Below are 19,002 nucleotides of genomic sequence, written 5' to 3'. Positions count from 1 at the left end.
CTAATATTCCTTTGTAAAATGAATGAGTTTTAATTGTGGCCGCACTTGTAAACCCCTGCGTTACTGGGTTTGCTAATGGTCAAGGGCAAGGAAATTTTTGTATTTTTGGGCAAAATATACTACAATAATGATATAAATACATGAGCTTATATCATATGTAAATTGTGTAGGAATGATAGACTTTTTAAATGTAAAGTGTATATGATTTTTTCCTCAGAGTTTACCTCAGGGGTGACCCTGTGGCCACACAGCTGAAATAAATCCCTTTTTACCAGCATAAATGTTTATTCTTTTTTTTTTTGTTGCTACATAACCATTCAATCAGGTAGGTAATAAGCTGTATAACGTCAGTTTAAATATCAAGAAGCTGATTAATTCTGTTAAATTAGCCTTTGTGTGTGTGTGTGTGTCCTGTTAGCTTCAAACGTTTGTCTGAAGGAAAATGTTTTGGCGCGCGCATAGCAAGTAGTGTAGTGCGCGTGCGTGTGAATGTTGCGCATGCGCATTACTGACCAGGCAGTGACAGCGGTTACCAGGGTTTCCATTTTCTCTACGATGCTACCGGGTGTTATTGACAGAGTGCTGATTAGCTTAGCGAAAAATAAATAAACAATGAAATCATGAGATGATTATCACTATTACGGTTCATTTTATTTACACATAATGTTTACGGATAATCTCTTGACAGTCTACGTGAGACGAAAGGAAGTTCATTTGTAGCCTTCTGACTGTTTGGAGAAAAAGGTTTGAGGCTAAACGTTTTTTTTTTCTTTCTTGCTAACAACGCGATTATTAACGCCAATTTAATAACGTTTGAGAGTTAGACGAATTGCTAATTAGCTGTTTATAATGTTTCATGGCTAGCTAATAAGTAATTAACGTTGCTATGGATGCCTTTCAGTTGCTAAAAAGCTAGCTAGTCGATTATCTAACTAGGCAACCTTTATTTGTAAAGGCAGTATTATGATAAATCCCGGAGAAAGTTATTATTGTTCTTTTTAAAACAATTAAACGTACTTAAACAGATATTTTGACGCGTTTATAACGATTTGCTAAGTTTCACATTCACCTGTTGCTCCTTTGTGTCCTTCCCCCCCCGAATCATTTAAGTTCAGCTAAACCAGCCTTTATAAGAAATATATTAATATAGCATGTTGGATTTGGTGGGAAAGCATCGAAATATCAAGTTGAGTGTGTTAAGAGAGATCTAACACACTAAGCTCAAAAAGGTGTTCTAATTAGTGATGTGTTGTTAGCGAACGAGTCGACTTCTTGAATGAACCGGATCTTTTAGATGAAATGTGGGAGCCGACTCACGTTAATGAAGGGTCCTTTAAAATAAAATAAAAAGACAGGATCAATGAATCCTGTGATCCGCTTGTTAATCGGACACACAGTGCCCGAAAGTCCAAAAGAACCTACCGAATCATGTGTCAAAATATGAGTTGTTCGGTACAGAATAACGAGTTAAGAATAACGAGTTAAGAATTCAAGTTAAGAACGTGTGTCTGAATCATCTGTGATTCTGTGACTGAATCAGCATGACTGTATGTGGATAATACATATGCGATTTTTTTTTTACATAGATTTAATTGTATATTTGAATTTATTTATATAAAAATGCAAAGCATAATGCATTAAACAATATTTTATTGATTATATTTATTGCGCAACAGCTCATTTGTTATTTTGTTTGATTGAGTTCAGCGTGTTTTCCCCGCAGTCAGCATGAGCGCATCTGCACTGCGAATAGGAGACCAGCTGATCCTGGAAGAGGATTATGACGAGAACTACATCCCATCTGAACAAGGTAACCAGGCCTGAGAGGAACAGTTAAAGCCAAGGGGGAAGCCTGTAGTCTTTAGTTGTGTAGTATTGTGTAAACTAATCACATGCTCATCTCTAAAGACTGGGGGAAAAAGAAGGAGGTCTAGTTTATCGTGCATGATGGCAGTTCATCTCTCTCCTCACCATTCTATCTCTTCAATCTCCCTCTTCAGAGATCCACGAATATGCCAGAGAGATCGGGATAGACCCTGAGAGGGAGCCAGAGCTGTTGTGGCTGGCACGGGAGGGTATCGTCGCCCCGCTGCCTGCGGAATGGAAGCCCTGGTAGAAGGAGTTCTTCACACACACACACACACACACACACACACATTAAAGTGTGCACCAGATAATAAAACACTTCCTAAGAATTCTGTTAAGGTTAAAAGAGAAAAAAATCACCTGACAGTGTACTGTGTGTGTGTGTGTGTGTGTGTGTGTGTTTGTGTCTTACAGTCAGGATGTGACCGGAGATGTTTACTACTTCAACTTCTCCACCGGTCAGTCCACATGGGACCACCCTTGTGATGAGCAGTACCGCTGCCTAGTGGCTCAGGAGAGAGAGCGCACCTCAGGCTCCGCCCCTGTCAGGAAGGACAAGGAAAAGAAGAAGAAAAAAGAGAAGAAGAAGGAGAAGAAGAAGAAGAGCAGCGAACCAGAGGGCCCGAAAGCACCAGGAGTGAGTTTGAATGCTCGGATCTGTCGCTCGGTGTGTGTGTGTGTGTGTGCCTTGTTTAGACTCGTGTCCGACCTGATGCTCACTCTGCAGATGCAGGAAAAAAAGCGAAAGAGTAGGACGGGAAAGGAGTGTTCTAACAGAGTAGAAACTTCATCTAGCACTGCTCTCACCCCATCTCCAAGCAATCACAGCCCTGCATCACTTCTTTACTCCGTCCCATCCCCTACACACACTCCCTTCCACATACCGCTTCCACTCAGTCCTCAGTGCTAACACCTGCTAAGGAAGTACAGGGCAAATATATAACCACATCATACGTTAGAGTTGGAGCACCTGGAAGAATGTAAAAAAATGTCTTTAAGAATAAAATGTGATTGTATTCTCTCTCTCTCTCTCTCTCTCTCTGTCACTCAGCCACTGGGTCCTCTTGCTCCTCTCAGAAGTGTGTGTGACGCCCCAGTTCCAGCACTCCGTCGGCCCCTAGGCAGCTCCTCCAGCCTCCAACCTCTAAAGACTCCATTAGGGGTAATCAAGAATGCATTAGGGCTAAAAGCACACATACTAAAGATCAAATTAGGCAACGTAAAGAGTTCACTAGGGCTAGAAGGAAAAGAACCTGCAAACAAAGATGAGAACCCAAGGATCTGTAGCTTTTATGTTGGGGATGTACAGTATACTATCATACACTAAACTGATTCACTCACAGTTGTGTGCAACCCCTGAGACTACGTGCATGTTTTTTCAGGGCGCGCTCGCCGGGACGAGCTCCGGTTTGCAGAGGGTACGTCAAGAGGAGCGTCTATCTCTGGCTCCGCCCACGTTTTCTTCCAACGACAAAGAGGACGAAGAGGAAAAGATTTCCATGCTACGGGTTTGTGTCCTCAGTGCATATTAAGTTCTACAGAATAAACTAGAGTTCGGTTACTTGTAGACAAGGGTAACAACAGAGCTCTGTGACGTCCTTGATTTCTTAATACTAAGTAGATTACTCGTTTACTCGTCAAAAAGCACTTACTTATGCTGGGTATGAATAAATCATATCGTATCGTGTACTATAGTCAACCATCAATAATAACTTTAGTCTTAGTCTAGTCTTAGTCTTTCGTGTGTGTGTGTATAGAGTCCGTGTGGTACCTCACGCTTGCTGCAGAATCTGCAGCTTGACTTGGACGCTCTGGGAGGAGGACTGCGGTATGAGGTAACCTAAAAAATTAATTAATTAATAAAGTTAATTAAATCCACACAAGAAAATGGCAACGTCTAAATGAATATAATTACACTGTATTATAACAATCTGTGTGTGTAGGACAGCGAGGTGAGCGGCACACCACCGGCTGAGGAGAGAACCGAACCAGAGCTCCAAGATCTGGCTCTGTCAGGAGAAATCAGTGCCAACCCTCCATCTCCATCTCAGGTAGCTTCAGTTTTTATTTGTATCTTCATACACCACAGTGTGGTTGAAGAAGAAGCAATCCTTTTCTCTCTCTCTCTCTCTCTCTCTCTCTCTCTCTAACGATGCCTCGTTTGCTAATAACAGTCTCGTTCTCTCCTTCACGGCTTCCGCGTCCTTGGAAACGCGTGAGTGCGCCTTTGCACGTGTCTTATAACGTTCCCAATCTCGCTATCTTTTTTCAATCTCGTTCTCTGCACTGTCCTCTTCTCCTCCTTTATTTATCCTGAACCCGCCCCCCCCCCCCCCCTCCATCCCACTGCTCTAAAGGACTCCCTACGAGGGCGTCGTCTCTCCCTTGAGCAGCTAGGGGGCAGCGGAGAGTGCAGTAGCGCTGAAGTTTTCCCTCCGAGTCGGCAGGACGAGAGCGTCGCCGAGGAGGAGGGTGAAGAACGCACAAGGGAGGAAGAAGAAGTAGAGGTGGAAAGGCAAAGTAGGGAAAGGGATGAGGAAGAGGAAGAAGAGGGAAAGTGGCAGAGAGAGGAATCGGGATGTGATACAGAGACAAAGAGCGGGGCGGAGACACAGAACGCGAGGGACGAGGCGACGGAGGACAGGAAAACACCAGACACCAGCGATGAGATAATGGAGAGATATGTGGAGTATGCTGGAGAGGAAGAGGAGCGAAGTGAGAGGGGAAGGAGAGAAGAAGGAGAGACCGAGCGTGATGTACAGCACGAGGTCGTAGAAGAGACGGATGGCGATGGAGTCGGAGAGGAGGAAGAGGGAGCGGAGAGCTGCAGAAGAAGTTCTGAAGAACAGAGAAGCGACCGAAGGACTGAGGCAGAGAGGAAAACAAGTTCAAAGCCCCCCGAGGAAGACCAGGGGAACGACGAAGAGCCGAAGGTCACGAAGATGTCCGAGAGCGAGGAGGAAGAGATCGAACGATTAGAGAGCACAAAAGGAAACGCAGGCATGCCGCTCCAGCAGAAAAAAAAGCTGCTTCATCGCTGCGATCGGCTTCCCAGTGAGGTACGCAATGCGACCTTTGACCCCTCATGCTCGTTGGATGCCTGCGAGCTTGAGTGCTGCTCTAGGGGCCCTGACCTTCCCTATCAATCTGTCCATCCATCAAATCTTTCCATCCATCTCTGTGTGGCCAGCCATTAGATATGTCTGCCCTGTGTGTGTGTGTGTGTGTGTGTGTATGTGTTTGTCCTGCCTGCTTCTGCTTTGTGTTTTATATCAGAACTAGAGGCATGGGACTGCTTTGCTCTGTTACACTGCATTACACTAAAATAAATGTTTGATCTGTATTTGTGTGTGTGTGTGTGTGTGTGTGTGTATATATATATCTCAAGAATTATTTCATCCACCTACAGGAATCGGAGATCAGCGAACATGTCAAAGTGGTGTCTAGCCATTCTGATGACATGAAGGTAACGTGTGTGTTTTTTTTTTTTTTTTAACGCCGTGGCAGAAAACTTCCTGTCACAAAGTGCTGGCACTGGAGACTCCTTCCTTAAATGTGCACTCGTCTAATTCCAGGAAACTTCACTTTAGCTATTTAAAAAATATATGTATATATTTATTAGTATTATTAATTGAGCAGAGTGTGTACGCAACAAGTCCCTGCAAACAACAACCTATTAGAAAGAGCTGCGATTTTTGTCTTACAGCCAGAACTATCGTCTAGAGCTTCTGCTTTTTCTGACCGATCAAATTTGCGAATTGAACAGTACCGTCAGATAAATGATGTTAACCTACATTAATCTAATCTTTTAATGATTAGGCTTCTGGTTTTCCTTCATCACTAAGTGGTGGAGGGAGTGCTTGGCCCCCTTAATCGCTGCCGCAGCTATGTATATGAAAGTTTTTATATCGTTTTCTATAATCTTTTTTTTTTTTTTTGTCAGTTGACAAGGTTATTGGCTAGTAGTAACAACATAATAATCAAACGAACTGGTTGTCATTCTCGCATTTAATATCACAAAAATAGAATGTTTTTGCTATTCTGTCCTGAAATGTGCTGTTTATGTATTTATTTAATATTGTAAAAAATAAATAAATAAATAAATTTTATTGTGTCAAAGGTGGGGTTCCGTTTTAAGTTTTCGGAGAACGTTCTAGATGTGACTGATCTCTGCCTGGCTGAACCCTCAGCAGCTCCAGTGAGTACAAACGTGTGTTTAGAATAGCGAGCACAATCGATGACACTCAACATTTTATTCGAAAAATCTTTCTCACTGTAAAAAAAACTGTTAAGGTTCTCGTATGTTCTGGTTTAAAATTCGGTTAAAACCATTTGTCAATGTGATACGGCTTCACTCGTTTAAAAAAAATAATTCATTCCACTTATGTTGTTTTGTAGAAGGAAAAAGAAAAGTATGGAGGGAGAGAGGAATATGATGATGACTATGAGGAGGAGGAGGAGGAGGAAGAAGAGAATGGAAAGCATGAGGCTGAAGAGAGAACTAAAAGAATGCAGAAAGAGAGAGAAGAGGAGGAGGAGGAGGAGAGGAGGAGGCAGGAAGATGAACAGAGAATGAGAAGGGAAGAAGAGGAGGAGGAGAGGAGGAGGCAGGAAAATGAGCAGAGAATGAGGAGGGAAGAAGAGGAGAGGAGGAGGAGGCAGGAAGATGAGCAGAGAATGAGGAGGGAAGAAGAGGAGGAGGAGAGGAGGAGGAGGCAGGAAGATGAGCAGAGAATGAGGAGGGAAGAAGAGGAGGAGGAGAGGAGGAGGAGGCAGGAAGATGAGCAGAGAATGAGGAGGGAAGAAGAGGAGGAGGAGGAAGCACGGAGACAAGCGGAGCAGGAGAGGTTGAGAGTGGCGGAGGAGCGTGACAGACGGCTGCGCCTCCTCCGAGAGGAGCTGAGAAAAGAAGAGGAAGAAGAGGAGCGAAGGATCAAGGAGGAGAACGAGGAAAGGATCAGGTGGGTGAAATGAAAGCAAGAGAGAATGAGGGGAAGGGCGGGGGGAACGTGTGTGAGCAAAGCTGCTGACTGGTCGCTCTGACATCATCAAGAGGCAGTTGGAATTTAAATGAAAACTAAATAAAAAAGCGTGTGTGTGTGCATGCATTTCACAGGGCCCTAAAGGAGCGCCTGGAGAGAGAGAGGCGGGAGGAGGAGGAGCGTCTGCACCAGGAAACACAGACCAAACTAGAGCAACTCAGAGAGCAGGCCCTGAGGGACAGAGACGCACACTTACACACACTCAGGTACACACACACACACACACACACACACACACACACACATACACACTTTAAACTTACTGTGTGTGTGTGTTTAGGGAAGACAACGAGGAGAGGGCGAGAGAGCTGTGTGCTGAACTGGAGGCAGAGCGAGAGAGACTGGAGGTGGAGAGGAGGCGGGACCTGGACAAAATGAGGGCGGAGTCAGAGGAGTTGTTGAAGGCTGAGAAAACGCGGCTTCAGGAGAGGAGGGAGGAACAGTTAGCTTCACTCAGACTGGAGGTGTGTGTGTGTGTGTGTGAGAGTGTGTGAAAGAGAGTGAGAGACACTGACCAATAGTATGACATTATTTTTCTAATTTAACCACATCGTGTGTGTGTGTGTGTGTGTTTGTCAGGAGATGGCCAGTGAAAGGCAGCAAAACCTGAGAAGTCCTCGTCCTCAACAGCAGCTACTGGAGTATAAAAGAGAGGTAACATAACCTAATGTGTGCACCTATCAGTCTCAGTGAAGGAGGTGTGGCCTCTGTGTATCAGTCTCGATGGAGGTGTGGCCCCTGTGTATCAGTTTTAATGAAGGAGGTGTGGCCTCTGTGTATCAGTTTTAATGAAGGAGGTGTGGCCTCTGTATGTTTTAATAAAGGAGGTGTGGCCTCCGCGTCAGTCTCGATGAAGGAGGTGTGGCCTCTGTGTATGTTTTAATGAAGGAGGTGTGGCCTCTGTGTATCAGTTTCAGTGAAGGTGTGGCCTCTGTATGTTTTAATGAAGGAGGTGTGGCCTATGTATCTGTTTTAATGAAGGAGGTGTGGCCTCTGTGTATCAGTTTTAATGAAGGAGGTGTGGCCTCTGTGTATCAGTTTTAATGAAGGAGGTGTGGCCTCTTGCTGTGAAGGCGGTGCTTCCTGGTTATCTGTCAGTCAGAGTAAAGGAGGTGTGTCCTCAATGTCTGTCAAACCCAATACTTTCTGATAACTATTATTACTCCACTGTTGATGGTGTGTGTGTGTGTGTAGCTGTCTGACGTGCTGCAGGAAGTGAGGGAGGAAGTGCAGAAGGAGCATAGCAGGAAGCTGGAGCAGCTTAAAGAGGAGCATCGAATCCAGCTGCAGGCCATCAGAGAAACGCACTTGGAGGAGGTGTGTGCGTGTTGTATTTCTTGTGATGAGAGAATGTGTTCTATTGTACTAGTTTAGTGGACCCTTTCTCTCCATGTGGTTTAAAGAGAAAGTGTGTGTGTGTGTGTGTGTGTGTGTGTAGGAGAGTAACCAGCGGGAGCGTGTGATGAGTGCACTACAGGAGGAGAGAGAGCGACTTCTCACCTCACACACAGCTCAGCTGGAGCAGCTCAGACTGCAGCTGGACACACAGCTGCACAACATGCACAAAACACACACGCAGAAGGTACACACGCACACACACACAGTGTTTTCATATTCCTAACCTAGGACATTTTTGACATAACATTATTGATGTTATTTTAATTATTTGAACAAATTTTTTGTGTGTGCACATGCAGGAGGCTGAAGTGCAGGGGTTGATTGAGAAACTACAGCTGAAGACCAAAGAGCTCAAAATTCAAGAATCAAGACTCCTAACTCATGTATTTCACTAGCAGTTATCTCTGTGTGTGTGTGTGTGTGTGTGTGTGTGTGTGTGTGTGTGAGAGAGAGAGAGAGAGATCTATATTGTATTCATTCTGTTTGTGTGCAGGCAGCAGATTTAAAAAAGAGGAGGAAACAGCTGGATGAGGAAGAAGATGAAGTTGAGAGTGGATTAGAGGTGTGTGTTTGCTTTCCTTTCCCTTCCCTTTCTTTTCCTTTCGTTCCCTCCCCCTTCCCCTAAAACTCCTGAATATTTGGATATGTTAATGATGTTGTTTAGAAAAGGGATAGATGAAATGGATCGTCATGCTGATCCTGTCAAAAGTGAGGTCATTACATTTCCGGCACATTGCTCCTGCGGCAGTAAAGGTGTAGACTGTTCTAGTGATGTATAACCCCTGCGTGTGTAAACTTTCTCTCAGTCTACACTCAGGATATCACACATCCTGCTTTCTGAGGGAGGAGCCAGAAGCTTAGTGCTTGGCCCCCATCATCACTGCACACAACTGCTGTACATCTCTGCATGTTTCAGTTTTATGATGTGTGGGGTGTGTGTGTGTGTGTGTGCATGTGCATGGTGCTGCCCATCCAGACTCTTCCACGTCTGATGAAAGAGAGAGAGCGTCTTCGTGCCGATCTGGAGAGAGCGAGAGAGGAGAGCGACAGAGCGAGGGATGAACTAGACAGAGAGAGGGAGAAGAGAATGAGAGAGAGGGAGGAGATGGAGAGAGAGAGGAAGAGAGAGAGGGATGAAAATGCAAGGCTGAAAGAAGAGAGCGAGAGACTCCAGAGCAAAGTGGAGCTGCTGCAGGACAAATGTGATCAGCTCATCCGAAGAGTCCGGTAAAACACACACACGTGCATGCACACACACACGCACACACACGCACACACACGCACGCACACACATCAACATGGGATGGGGTTCTTAAAAAAAATGTGTGTGTGTATGATGTCAGAGAGTTGGAGCAGAGAGAGAGTGCAGACGTTGAGGGAGAGAGAGAGGAGGAAAGGAGGAACAGAGCGAGAGAGGAGACACTGCGAGTGGAGGATCTGGAGCGCTCTCCTTCCTGCGACACTCACAGCAATATAGAGCAGTACGTCTTCTGTATCCATCCTTCTTTCTTTTTCTTTCTTTCTTTGTCCATCCATCCATCCTTCTTTCTTTCTTTTTTCTTTCTTTCTCTGTCCATCCATCCATCCAAAATCTTTCTTTCTTTTTTCTTTCTTTCTCTGTCCATCCATCCATCCTTATTTCTTTCTTTGTCCTTCCATCCATCCTAAATCTTTCTTTCTTTGTCCATCCATCCATCCATCCTTCTTTCTTTCTTTTTTCTTTGTCCATCCATCCACCCTTCTTTCTTTCTTTTTTCTTTCTTTCTCTGTCCATCCATCCATCCAAAATCTTTCTTTCTTTTTTCTTTCTTTCTCTGTCCATCCATCCATCCTTATTTCTTTCTTTGTCCTTCCATCCATCCTAAATCTTTCTTTCTTTCTTTGCTTCATTCTATCTGTCTTTCTGCCCATCCATCCATCTTTCGTTCTCTTTCCATCCATCCATCTAAATCTTTTTCTTTCTTTGTTTCTTTCTTTCTATCTGCCCATCCCTCTAACCCCCCCTCCCCTCCCCTCCAGGCTGCGTGAGTTCATCTCCAGCGAGAGCGTCTCTCTGCAGAGAGCACGGCAGTTTTTAGACCGTCAGAGCGGCAATCTGACCGAGAGACAGGCGATGCTCAGGGCAGCCCGGACCACTGTTCAGGACCCCGCCCCAGCGGGCGTGGTCCACCTGTTCCCCCAAAACCTCCAGCAGGTGCGTCGATGCGGGTCACGGGGTCGTTTGGATCGGAACACACACGGCACAGCCTTTACATCTCTGTGATACCGAATAAATGATACCGGCCGAGAATCCGTTACACCGACATGTCTAAATGTCAGTGTGATGAGAAACCGGCTTTAATACGGAGATCATTCAGCTGATCAGATTCTCTTTCTTTCTTTTTCTTTCTGTAAGGAGGCGAGTCGTTTGGAGGAGCTGAAGGAGACGGTGCAGAAGGGTCACACTCTACTGAGGAAGAAAGAGGAGAGGCTGAGCCAGCTGGAGAACTCACTGCTAGAGGAGGTCCACACACACACACACACACTCCATCCTGCAATGCACCATTTATGGAAGTATTTTCATTTTGTTGCTTGGAATTGAATGTAACCCTGTGTGTGTGTATGCGTGTGTTTCAGCTGTCCTGTGACGACGCAGAGAGGACGGAGGCAGAGCGGAGAGTCACGTTTGACATTACGGATTCAGAGACGAGCAGTGCGGACGGTCCCGAAGGAACAGGTGAACGTAGACGACGAGATATAACAGGTTTCTCCTCGTTACTTAGCGACAGAAACCATCATCTATCTGTTCAAGTCTGGAGTGGAGTTCCAGTGAAACGTTTTTCTCTGCGTTTCCGTCTCAGTTCCGGGGAAGGTGCAGCAGTTAGCCGACTCGCTGCAACAGATCTCCGGCCAGCTGAACGCCGTGTTAGGAGCGCTGGGATCTCTGACGCAAAGAACGTCCACGTCCTTCCCACCTACAACAACTTCTTCCTCGTCCAGGGCGTGGTTTCCCCACGCGGCCTCGTCCAATCAGAACGGGTTCGCGACACTGCGTGGCTCCGACCTGCTGCTCAGCTCCAACTGGAGAAAACCCCTCCCCGGTATGACAGAAAATAGGAAGCACACGACAATACGTGTATAGAAGTTCGTAATATAGTAACGCTTGTCTGTCTCGATCGTAGGGGTTACCGTGGGGACCGGCACTGCCTTTTCCACGAGAGCTCACACAGCGTATTCTGGATACATGCCAACAAGGTGCAGAAGCATAGCGACAGTTTATTGGTGTTCTCTTGATATGGTGTAAATGAGCAACAGTTCTGAGCGTGTGTGTGTGTGTGTGTGTGTGTGTGTGTGTGTGTGTGTGTGTGTGTGTGTGTAGTCTCTCCTCCATGATGCAGTCTAAATCGTCAGAGTTGGACAGTCTGAGACTGCATGGACTGATCGAGGGGAACAAAAGATGGCTGGAGACACGACGGAAAGACATTAATGTGTATCCTTTTACACACACACACACACACACACACAGCTATACACCTTGCCTAACATGCACATCCATTTTGTCTGTTCTCCTTAACTGTTGCCCAGACCTCTGTTCACACGCTACCAGGTTCCCCCATCTACAAATGGTTTGGTCCAACTCAGCCTGGATGAAAATAATCAGATAAGAGTGCACCATTACTGAAATGGGGGGGATTATGTTCATTATCAGGCAGAATTTTAAAAGTGACAAATAATGACACTAATATGAGGTACATGAAGCACAGAACTGTGTGTGAGTGTCAGATGGAGAAAGTAAAGTCTTCCTCAGGCTAAGGGGTCTTTTTATTTTACGTTTTGTTCTCAAAAAACAATTGTACGACTTCCATTTCCCACAACAAGTGAAGGGTAGAAGGGATTTGGAACACACCCTCAGCCCAAGATGACGTTTTATACACACACAGAGCTAGCTAGATTCCAGAAACATGAACCGTTTTGACTGGAAATACGGTTTTAAAAAGGTTAAAACAATAAAAGATGGCCGTATCCTTACAGTAGAGACGTGATGAAATATCTCGGGTATCGCACTATCTGTTTAATGTATTTGTCATCCAAAAAAAAAAAAAGCTTTTTGTCAAGTGGTACATGCAAACACATAAGCACAAAAACAGATGACCATCTCAGGGACACGTTAATATCCTGAATTTTACAACCAGTATCATTAATCTGTACTCTCCCTAACGACAAGATCACTAGCAGCATTTATTTTTAAACTCTCTTAAACCCGAGTGTGTTTATTAAGGTTTTTTTTTTAAAGCAGGTTTTACAAATATTCCTGTCTTTGTGTAAAAGTTATTTTTGTACAAGCTGAATAAACCTGTCGTGCTTTGTATAAAACGAGGCTCAAACACGTGGTGTGTGTGCTTTTTTTTTTTTTTTTTTTTTTTTTTGGTTTCTTATAGGAAAATAATCAACTTCATGGTGGTAACAGTAACCCCGCCCACTTGTAGTAAAAATATCGTTACAGGTGCATCTCAAATAAATAGAATATCGTGGAAAAGTACATTTTTTTCCGTAATTTAATTTAATATGAATTTATATATTTAATATATTAAATAACTTTCATATATTCTAGATTCATTACATATGAAGTGAAATATTTCTAGCCTTTTTTTTGTTTGAATCTTGATGATTACGGCTCACGGAAATCAAAATTCTAGTATCTCAAAATATCCGAATAAAGAATTTATAATACAGAAATGTCGACCTGAGAAGACTCTAATCAGATAATTAACTCAAAACATTTACATTTATTCATTTAGCAGACGCTTTTATCCAAAGCGACTAACAAATGAGAAAAATACAAGCAAAGCGATATATCAAGCAGAGAACAATTCAAGTAGTGCTACTGTACAAGATCCATTAATTGAGTTCCAGAAGAAGCAAAGTGCACAGAGTAGAGGTGGAAAGTGCAAATATATATAATGGTGTTTTTTTTTTTTTTTTATGAGTTGGTTAGGTGTTGACGGAAGAGGTGGGTCTTTAGCTGTTTTTTGAAGATGGTGAGAGATTCTGCAGTCCGGATTGAGGTTGGAAGTGCATTCCACCACTGAGGAACAGTTAGTGTGAAGGCTCTGGAAAGGGACCTTGCGCCACGCTGAATTGGAACTGCTAAACGTCGGTCGCTAATCGATTACAGATTGCGAGAGGGAACGTAGGCCTTTAGGAGAGAGTTGAGGTAGGAGGGTGCGGTACCAGACAAGGTCTTGTAGGTGAGCATCAAGGCCTTGAACTTGATGCGGGCGTCTACAGGCAGCCAGTGGAGGGAGATGAAGAGGGGTGTGACATGGGTTCTCTTGGGCTAGTTGAAGATGAGGCGTGCTGCAGCATTCTGAATCCTCTGAAGGATTCAGAGGCCCAAAAGTAGTGAGTTGCAGTAGTCCAGTTTAGAGATAACAAGAGCCTGGACTAGTATCTGTGTAGCCTGTTCGGTGAGGTAGGGTCTGATTTTCTTGATGTTGTACAGGATGAACTGACAGGACCGTGCGGTTGTTGAGATGTGGTCTGTAAAGGTCAAGCTGTCATCAAGAATCACCCCAAGGTTCCTGGCCATCCTGGTTGGCTTGAGTGTGGATGAGCCGAGCTGTACACTGAGGTCGTGGTTGATTGAGGGACAGGCTGGGATGACGAGAAGCTCAGATTTTGCCAGGTTAAGCTTAAGATGGTTTTCCCTCATCCAGACCGAGATGTCCGAAAGGCAAGCAGAGATGCGTGCAGAGACGGATGGATCGTCAGGCTGGAAGGACAAATGGAGCTGGGTGTCATCAGCATAGCAATGATATGAGAAGCCATGAGACTCAATCACCTGCCCTAGAGATGTAGTGTAGATAGAAGAGGAGTGGACCCAGAACTGACCCCTGTGGAACGCCAGTTGTGAGTTGCTGAGTTTCAGAAATACCTCCCCTCCATGATACCTTGAAGGATCTGTCTGAGAGATAGGATTCCACCCAGCGCAGGACCGTTCCAGTGATGCCTGCAAAACACCTGCAAAGCTTTCCTGAGGCTTTAATCTCTCAGTCTGGTTCCGTACATGACCACAATCACGGGGAAGATGGAAGTAAATGTTGCATTTCATTTGGAAATCAAGGTCCCAGAGTCTGGAGGAAGAGTGGAGAGGAATAGAATTCGAGATGCTTGAAGTCCAGTGTGAAGTTTCCACAGTCAGTGATGATTTGGGGTGCCGTGTCATCTGCTGGTGTTGGTCCAGTGTGTTTTCTCAAGTCGAGAGTCGATGCAGCGTTTACCAGGAGATTTTAGATCACTTCATGCTTCCATCTGCTGACGAGCTTTATGGAGACGCTGATTCCTTTTCCAGCAGGACTCTGCACCTGTCCACAGTGCCAAAACTTCTAGTAACTGGTTTGCTGACCGTGGTGTTACTGTGCTTGATTGACCAACCAACTCGCCTGACCCGAACCCCATAGAGAATCTGAGAGACACCAGACCCGACAATACAGACGAGCTGAAGGCCGCTATCAAAGCAACCTGGACTTCCAGAACACCTCAGCAGTGCCACAGTGTACTGATGCAGTAATTTGTGCAAAAGGATTAAAGTCCTGACCGAGTATTAAGTGCATAAATGAACATACTTTTCATCAGGTCGACATTTATGCATGATAAATTCTTTATTCTGATATTTTGAGATACTGGAATTTTGATTTCCGTGAGCTGTAAGCCGTAATCACCGAGATTAAAACAAAAACAAGCTTCCAATATTTCACTTCATGTGTAATGAATCCAGAAAATATCAAAGTTCCACTTTTTGAATTAAATTACGGGGGGAAAAAAATGAACTTTTCCACAATATTCAAAGTTCTTGAGATGCACCTGTAAATTTGCGATCTGTGATCGAACGAATCGGACTCAAGACCTTAAAGTAAACGCTACTTCGGTAAGAGTGCTACAAACACGTTCACAGTATTGAAAAAAACTTACAAATACTTTATTCAGTAACCGTCTGTCATTAAAAGCATTTCTTTACCCTTACATTTTTCTTTTTACAGACATTGTAAAGTAGATTCCATCAATCATCCTTAGAAAAGGTGTACTCGATTACAGTGAACTACGATCAATCGATCAATCCCACAGGACCAAAGATCAAAAACACAGAAGGCCACAGGTTGACAGGACACACACACACACACACACACACACACACACACACACTCTCTCTCTCTCTCTCTCTCTCTCTCTCTCTCTCTCAGCATACAGTGAAAACACTAGCAGTGTGTAAATGCATTGCTGTTTGCTTGGCAGGTTTCGTCTCGGTCGCTCCGGGCCAGGGCTGTGCTAATGTGCAGATTTGATTGGCACGTCGAGTGTCCGATCAGCGTCAGTGTAACGTAGGGTGCCCCGCCCCCCCCCGGCTGTTTAACACCTAGGATCTACTCGAGAAGGTGCTAGAAGACGTAGATTTTGTCTCGCTGAACCGCGTCCAGGTCGTCGTCCATCGTCAGCAGGACCTGAAGAATGATCGGACATCAGTTTCAGCTAAACTCAAATGTAGGAGTGTGTGTGTGTGTGTGAGAGAGAGAGTGTGTGGTTGCGTCGCACCAGGAAGGAGCCGAACATGGCGATTGAGGACAGGAAGTGCCAGATGTCGTGATCGTCAAAGAACGACAGGAGGATGCAGTCGCGATTGTGCTCACGGGACTCCGCCGGCGTTTTCTAAACACACACACAGAAACAGAACACACACTTGTTAAATATCATAAAAAGAATAAAACGTAGAGTCCGTGTGTGTTCTCCGTGTCTCACCTGCCAGGTGCTGAGTCCTTGAAAGAAAAAGAAAAGAGCAGAGCCCCAAACTACAGCCGTGAACAGAATACACACGAACGGCAAACACTGGATCCGTTCTCCACTCCTCAGCTACACACACACACACACACACACACACACACACACACACACACACACCGTGTGAGAGAGAGAGAGAGAGAGTTGGAGATATGAAACTTATTTATTTAGCAAACGTATTAGACATGTAATATATAGAACGTGTGTGTGTGTGTGTGTGAACCTTCATGATGATGTAGAAGGCGAAGTACAGCAGCAGGTTGCAGATGGCGATGGCCAGCAGGTACGAAGCGAAGTCGTTCGGCTTTTTGATGAGACCATACGCGGCCCTACACACACACACACACACACACACAAATAAATACACAGCACTACATTATATTACTCTGTGTGTGTGTGTGCGCGTGTGTGTGTGCGCGTGTGTGTACTCACAGAGACCAGTTGACGATGTTGCCCATCACGAGTAGCACCATCCGATCCTTAAAAGACAGTAAACGCACGTTACACACTTCTCTGTGCGAGTGTGTGTGTGTGTGTGTGTGTGTGTGTGTGTGTGTGTGTGTGTGTGTGTGTGTGTGAGAGAGAGAGAGAGAGAGAGACTCACTATGTACATGGGTCCACTGCACTGGCGAATGCAGTCTGTGTAGATCACATGAAGTATCCTGCGCAAGATCCCTGTATCTGAAACACACACACATACACACACACACACATCAGCTACTACTATTCCGTGTGTGTGTGTGCGTGTGTGTGTGTGCTTGCTCGCACTCACCCAGCCTCCAGCGGCCCATGTAGTAGAGCTGAATGCTGAGCAACAGAGTGAACACAATGTGCAGCACTGAGAAGACGATCCAGAAGGCCGTGTTCCCTTTCCCGAACACCTGACATGCACACACACACAGTCAAAAGTTTAGACACACTCATTCTTTATTTTTCTCCCACATTTTAGAATAATAATAAAGTCATCAACACTCTGGATTAACACAGATGGAACTATGGGAATTATGTTGTGATAAATAATCCAAAATAAATCAAAACAATTTCATATTTTATCATCTTCAAAGTGAGCCCCCTTTTCGTCCAGAATTCCCAGAAATGTGTTCCTGGCGTTTTCTCACCCGATTTCTTGAGATGATTTTTAAACAGTATTAAAAGGAGTTCACACCGACGCTGGACTCTTATCATCTGCTTTTCGGAAATATTTCTCTCCGAGTCGTCCGTTTAAACAAATATATATTTTTGTAAATAAAATGTTCGTTTTCTAATGAAAGAGATGAATACGTCGGCACAATTCTATTTTTGTCTACGACACCGATTTCACACGTTTAATCACACACCTTCAGATCAAAAGACACTTCAGTCGAGTGTCCACAAACTTTTGACCCGATGTGTGTGTGTGTGTGTGTGTGTGTATGAACATCGTTGTTAAATCTGGATGGTGCATTACTCACCACTCCCAGCACGGAGAAGAAGATGACGGCGGCGAGACAGGCGTAGGCGCTGTAGGCGCTGGCGTTGATGTCCGGGTGTCTCTTCTCATACAGCTTCAGCATACACAAACCCGCGATCATGTACATAAACGACGTGTCTGAGCGGTTCAAACATAATTCATTAGTGGATTCAAAGTGTAATCGCTGTAATGCTTCAGCATGTTGTGTGTGTGTGTGTGTGTGTGTGTGTGTGTGTGTGTGTGTGTGTGTACCGAATTGGAAGTTGGTGTAGTTGGGGCAGACATGGTAACAGGCACTCAGCAACCCCTCCATCATCAGAGCCGTGCCCATGGCATAGTACAGACCAAAGTGTTTGGGGATGCCGCACTCCTACACACACACACACACACACACACACACACACACTAAACTAAAACACAGGTTTTTCAGTCCAGTACCAAATGTTCCCCTAAGAATAATATTCCAAACCTCCTCCTCAGTAAAGAACTAAAGATACCGTGGAGGCGGGGTTAAGAGCACTGCGAGATGTGTGTGTGTGTGTGTGTTTTCTGACCAGCGCGGTGACGTCGTTGCGCGTGAGTGCACGCTTGTGCACCACGTCCCTCTGCAGCACGATGAGCAGGAACAGCAGCCCAAGCATCACGTAACCGAGGTTACTCAGGATGTTGTTGAACGAGCTGCGCACACACACACACACACACACACACACACACACACTGTACACCAACATGGTTTGATGCACATCACTTAAGCAACTAAAATTATCACACGCACACACACCTCAGAGCTCCTAGGGGATGTGCACACAGGAAGTTGTAGTAACAGATGTCTTGATTTCCTGTCACGTTAACGACCTGTAAATAAAAAACACACAAACCCATCCCGCAGAGTGAGTGTGTGTTTGTGTGTAAGAGATTACATTTTAAATAACTATGACATATTTATTTATTTATTTATCTCACCGTCTGATAGGTGATGACCAGCTGGATCACGGGCAGAGCGTAGAACACGGCGATGGTGGAAATGTTCCTGCGGGTGCACACACGCACACACACACACACACACACACACACACACACACACCACATATGTTTTGCTATAATTATGATGATAATTATGTAAATAAAGATGTATTTATTACCTAATGCTATATTTCAATCCTTTAAATATTGTGTGTGTGTGTGTGTGTGTGTGTGTGTGTGTGTGTGTGTGTTTGCGCTCACCAGAAGTAGATCTGGTACTTTTTGCTCAGCACTCGCTTGTCTTTCCGAGCCAGATCAGAGACAAACAGGTACTTCTGGAGAGGTGAGACAGTGTGAGACATTTTAACACGCCGCGCACACACACACACACACACACACACACACACACACACTGACCTTGGTGCGGACGATGTTCTTGTCCGAGTCGATATCGGCCAGCGTGTCGTAGTC

The 19,002-nt window shown here is 44.8% G+C and overlaps 2 protein-coding genes across 6 annotated transcripts in view; one reads left to right on the top strand and one right to left on the bottom strand.

The window, feature by feature from the left end:
- The first annotated feature begins 416 nt into the window (after window positions 1-416).
- Window positions 417-12,670, top strand: LOC128620997 (centrosomal protein of 164 kDa-like). 4 transcript variants are annotated; one of them, XM_053646425.1, is made up of 28 exons: window positions 417-744; window positions 1,708-1,810; window positions 2,001-2,112; window positions 2,281-2,503; window positions 2,918-3,028; window positions 3,249-3,374; window positions 3,624-3,701; window positions 3,810-3,917; window positions 4,224-4,925; window positions 5,276-5,332; window positions 5,987-6,064; window positions 6,265-6,827; window positions 6,983-7,114; window positions 7,189-7,372; window positions 7,488-7,562; window positions 8,103-8,225; window positions 8,347-8,490; window positions 8,606-8,689; window positions 8,800-8,868; window positions 9,283-9,533; window positions 9,650-9,787; window positions 10,326-10,500; window positions 10,702-10,809; window positions 10,923-11,049; window positions 11,147-11,386; window positions 11,468-11,540; window positions 11,665-11,775; window positions 11,871-12,670. In XM_053646425.1, the coding sequence occupies exons 2-28, from the start codon at window positions 1,729-1,731 to the stop codon at window positions 11,965-11,967; spliced, it is 4,371 nt and encodes a 1,456-aa protein (XP_053502400.1). In that variant the 5' UTR covers window positions 417-744; window positions 1,708-1,728; the 3' UTR covers window positions 11,968-12,670. The 4 variants fall into 4 exon arrangements, with proteins under 4 accessions (XP_053502400.1, XP_053502399.1, XP_053502401.1 ...); XM_053646424.1 differs by having other exon boundaries at window positions 419-744; window positions 1,724-1,810; XM_053646426.1 differs by having other exon boundaries at window positions 502-744; window positions 1,724-1,810; window positions 10,923-11,022.
- A 2,572-nt stretch (window positions 12,671-15,242) lies between these two features.
- sidt2 (SID1 transmembrane family, member 2) overlaps window positions 15,243-19,002 on the bottom strand; it is a 15,384-nt gene continuing 11,624 nt past the window's right edge. For both annotated transcript variants that reach the window (XM_053646428.1, XM_053646430.1), the window contains 14 exons: window positions 18,949-19,002; window positions 18,793-18,866; window positions 18,532-18,598; window positions 18,350-18,423; window positions 18,123-18,246; window positions 17,821-17,938; window positions 17,570-17,706; window positions 16,891-16,999; window positions 16,723-16,799; window positions 16,551-16,597; window positions 16,342-16,447; window positions 16,080-16,190; window positions 15,876-15,989; window positions 15,243-15,784 (listed from right to left, as the gene is read on the bottom strand). The exon at window positions 18,949-19,002 is cut by the window's right edge and continues 62 nt beyond it. In XM_053646428.1, the coding sequence (XP_053502403.1) occupies window positions 15,722-15,784; window positions 15,876-15,989; window positions 16,080-16,190; window positions 16,342-16,447; window positions 16,551-16,597; window positions 16,723-16,799; window positions 16,891-16,999; window positions 17,570-17,706; window positions 17,821-17,938; window positions 18,123-18,246; window positions 18,350-18,423; window positions 18,532-18,598; window positions 18,793-18,866; window positions 18,949-19,002 (1,275 nt within the window). In that variant the 3' untranslated portion in view covers window positions 15,243-15,721. The remainder of the gene's footprint in view (window positions 15,785-15,875; window positions 15,990-16,079; window positions 16,191-16,341; window positions 16,448-16,550; window positions 16,598-16,722; window positions 16,800-16,890; window positions 17,000-17,569; window positions 17,707-17,820; window positions 17,939-18,122; window positions 18,247-18,349; window positions 18,424-18,531; window positions 18,599-18,792; window positions 18,867-18,948) is intronic.

Source organism: Ictalurus furcatus, chromosome 17 (assembly GCF_023375685.1).
Source record: "Ictalurus furcatus strain D&B chromosome 17, Billie_1.0, whole genome shotgun sequence".
NCBI classification, from domain to species: domain Eukaryota; kingdom Metazoa; phylum Chordata; class Actinopteri; order Siluriformes; family Ictaluridae; genus Ictalurus; species Ictalurus furcatus.
The sequence above is the reverse complement of the archived record's forward strand: the minus strand, read 5'-3'. Positions and strand labels throughout refer to the sequence as shown.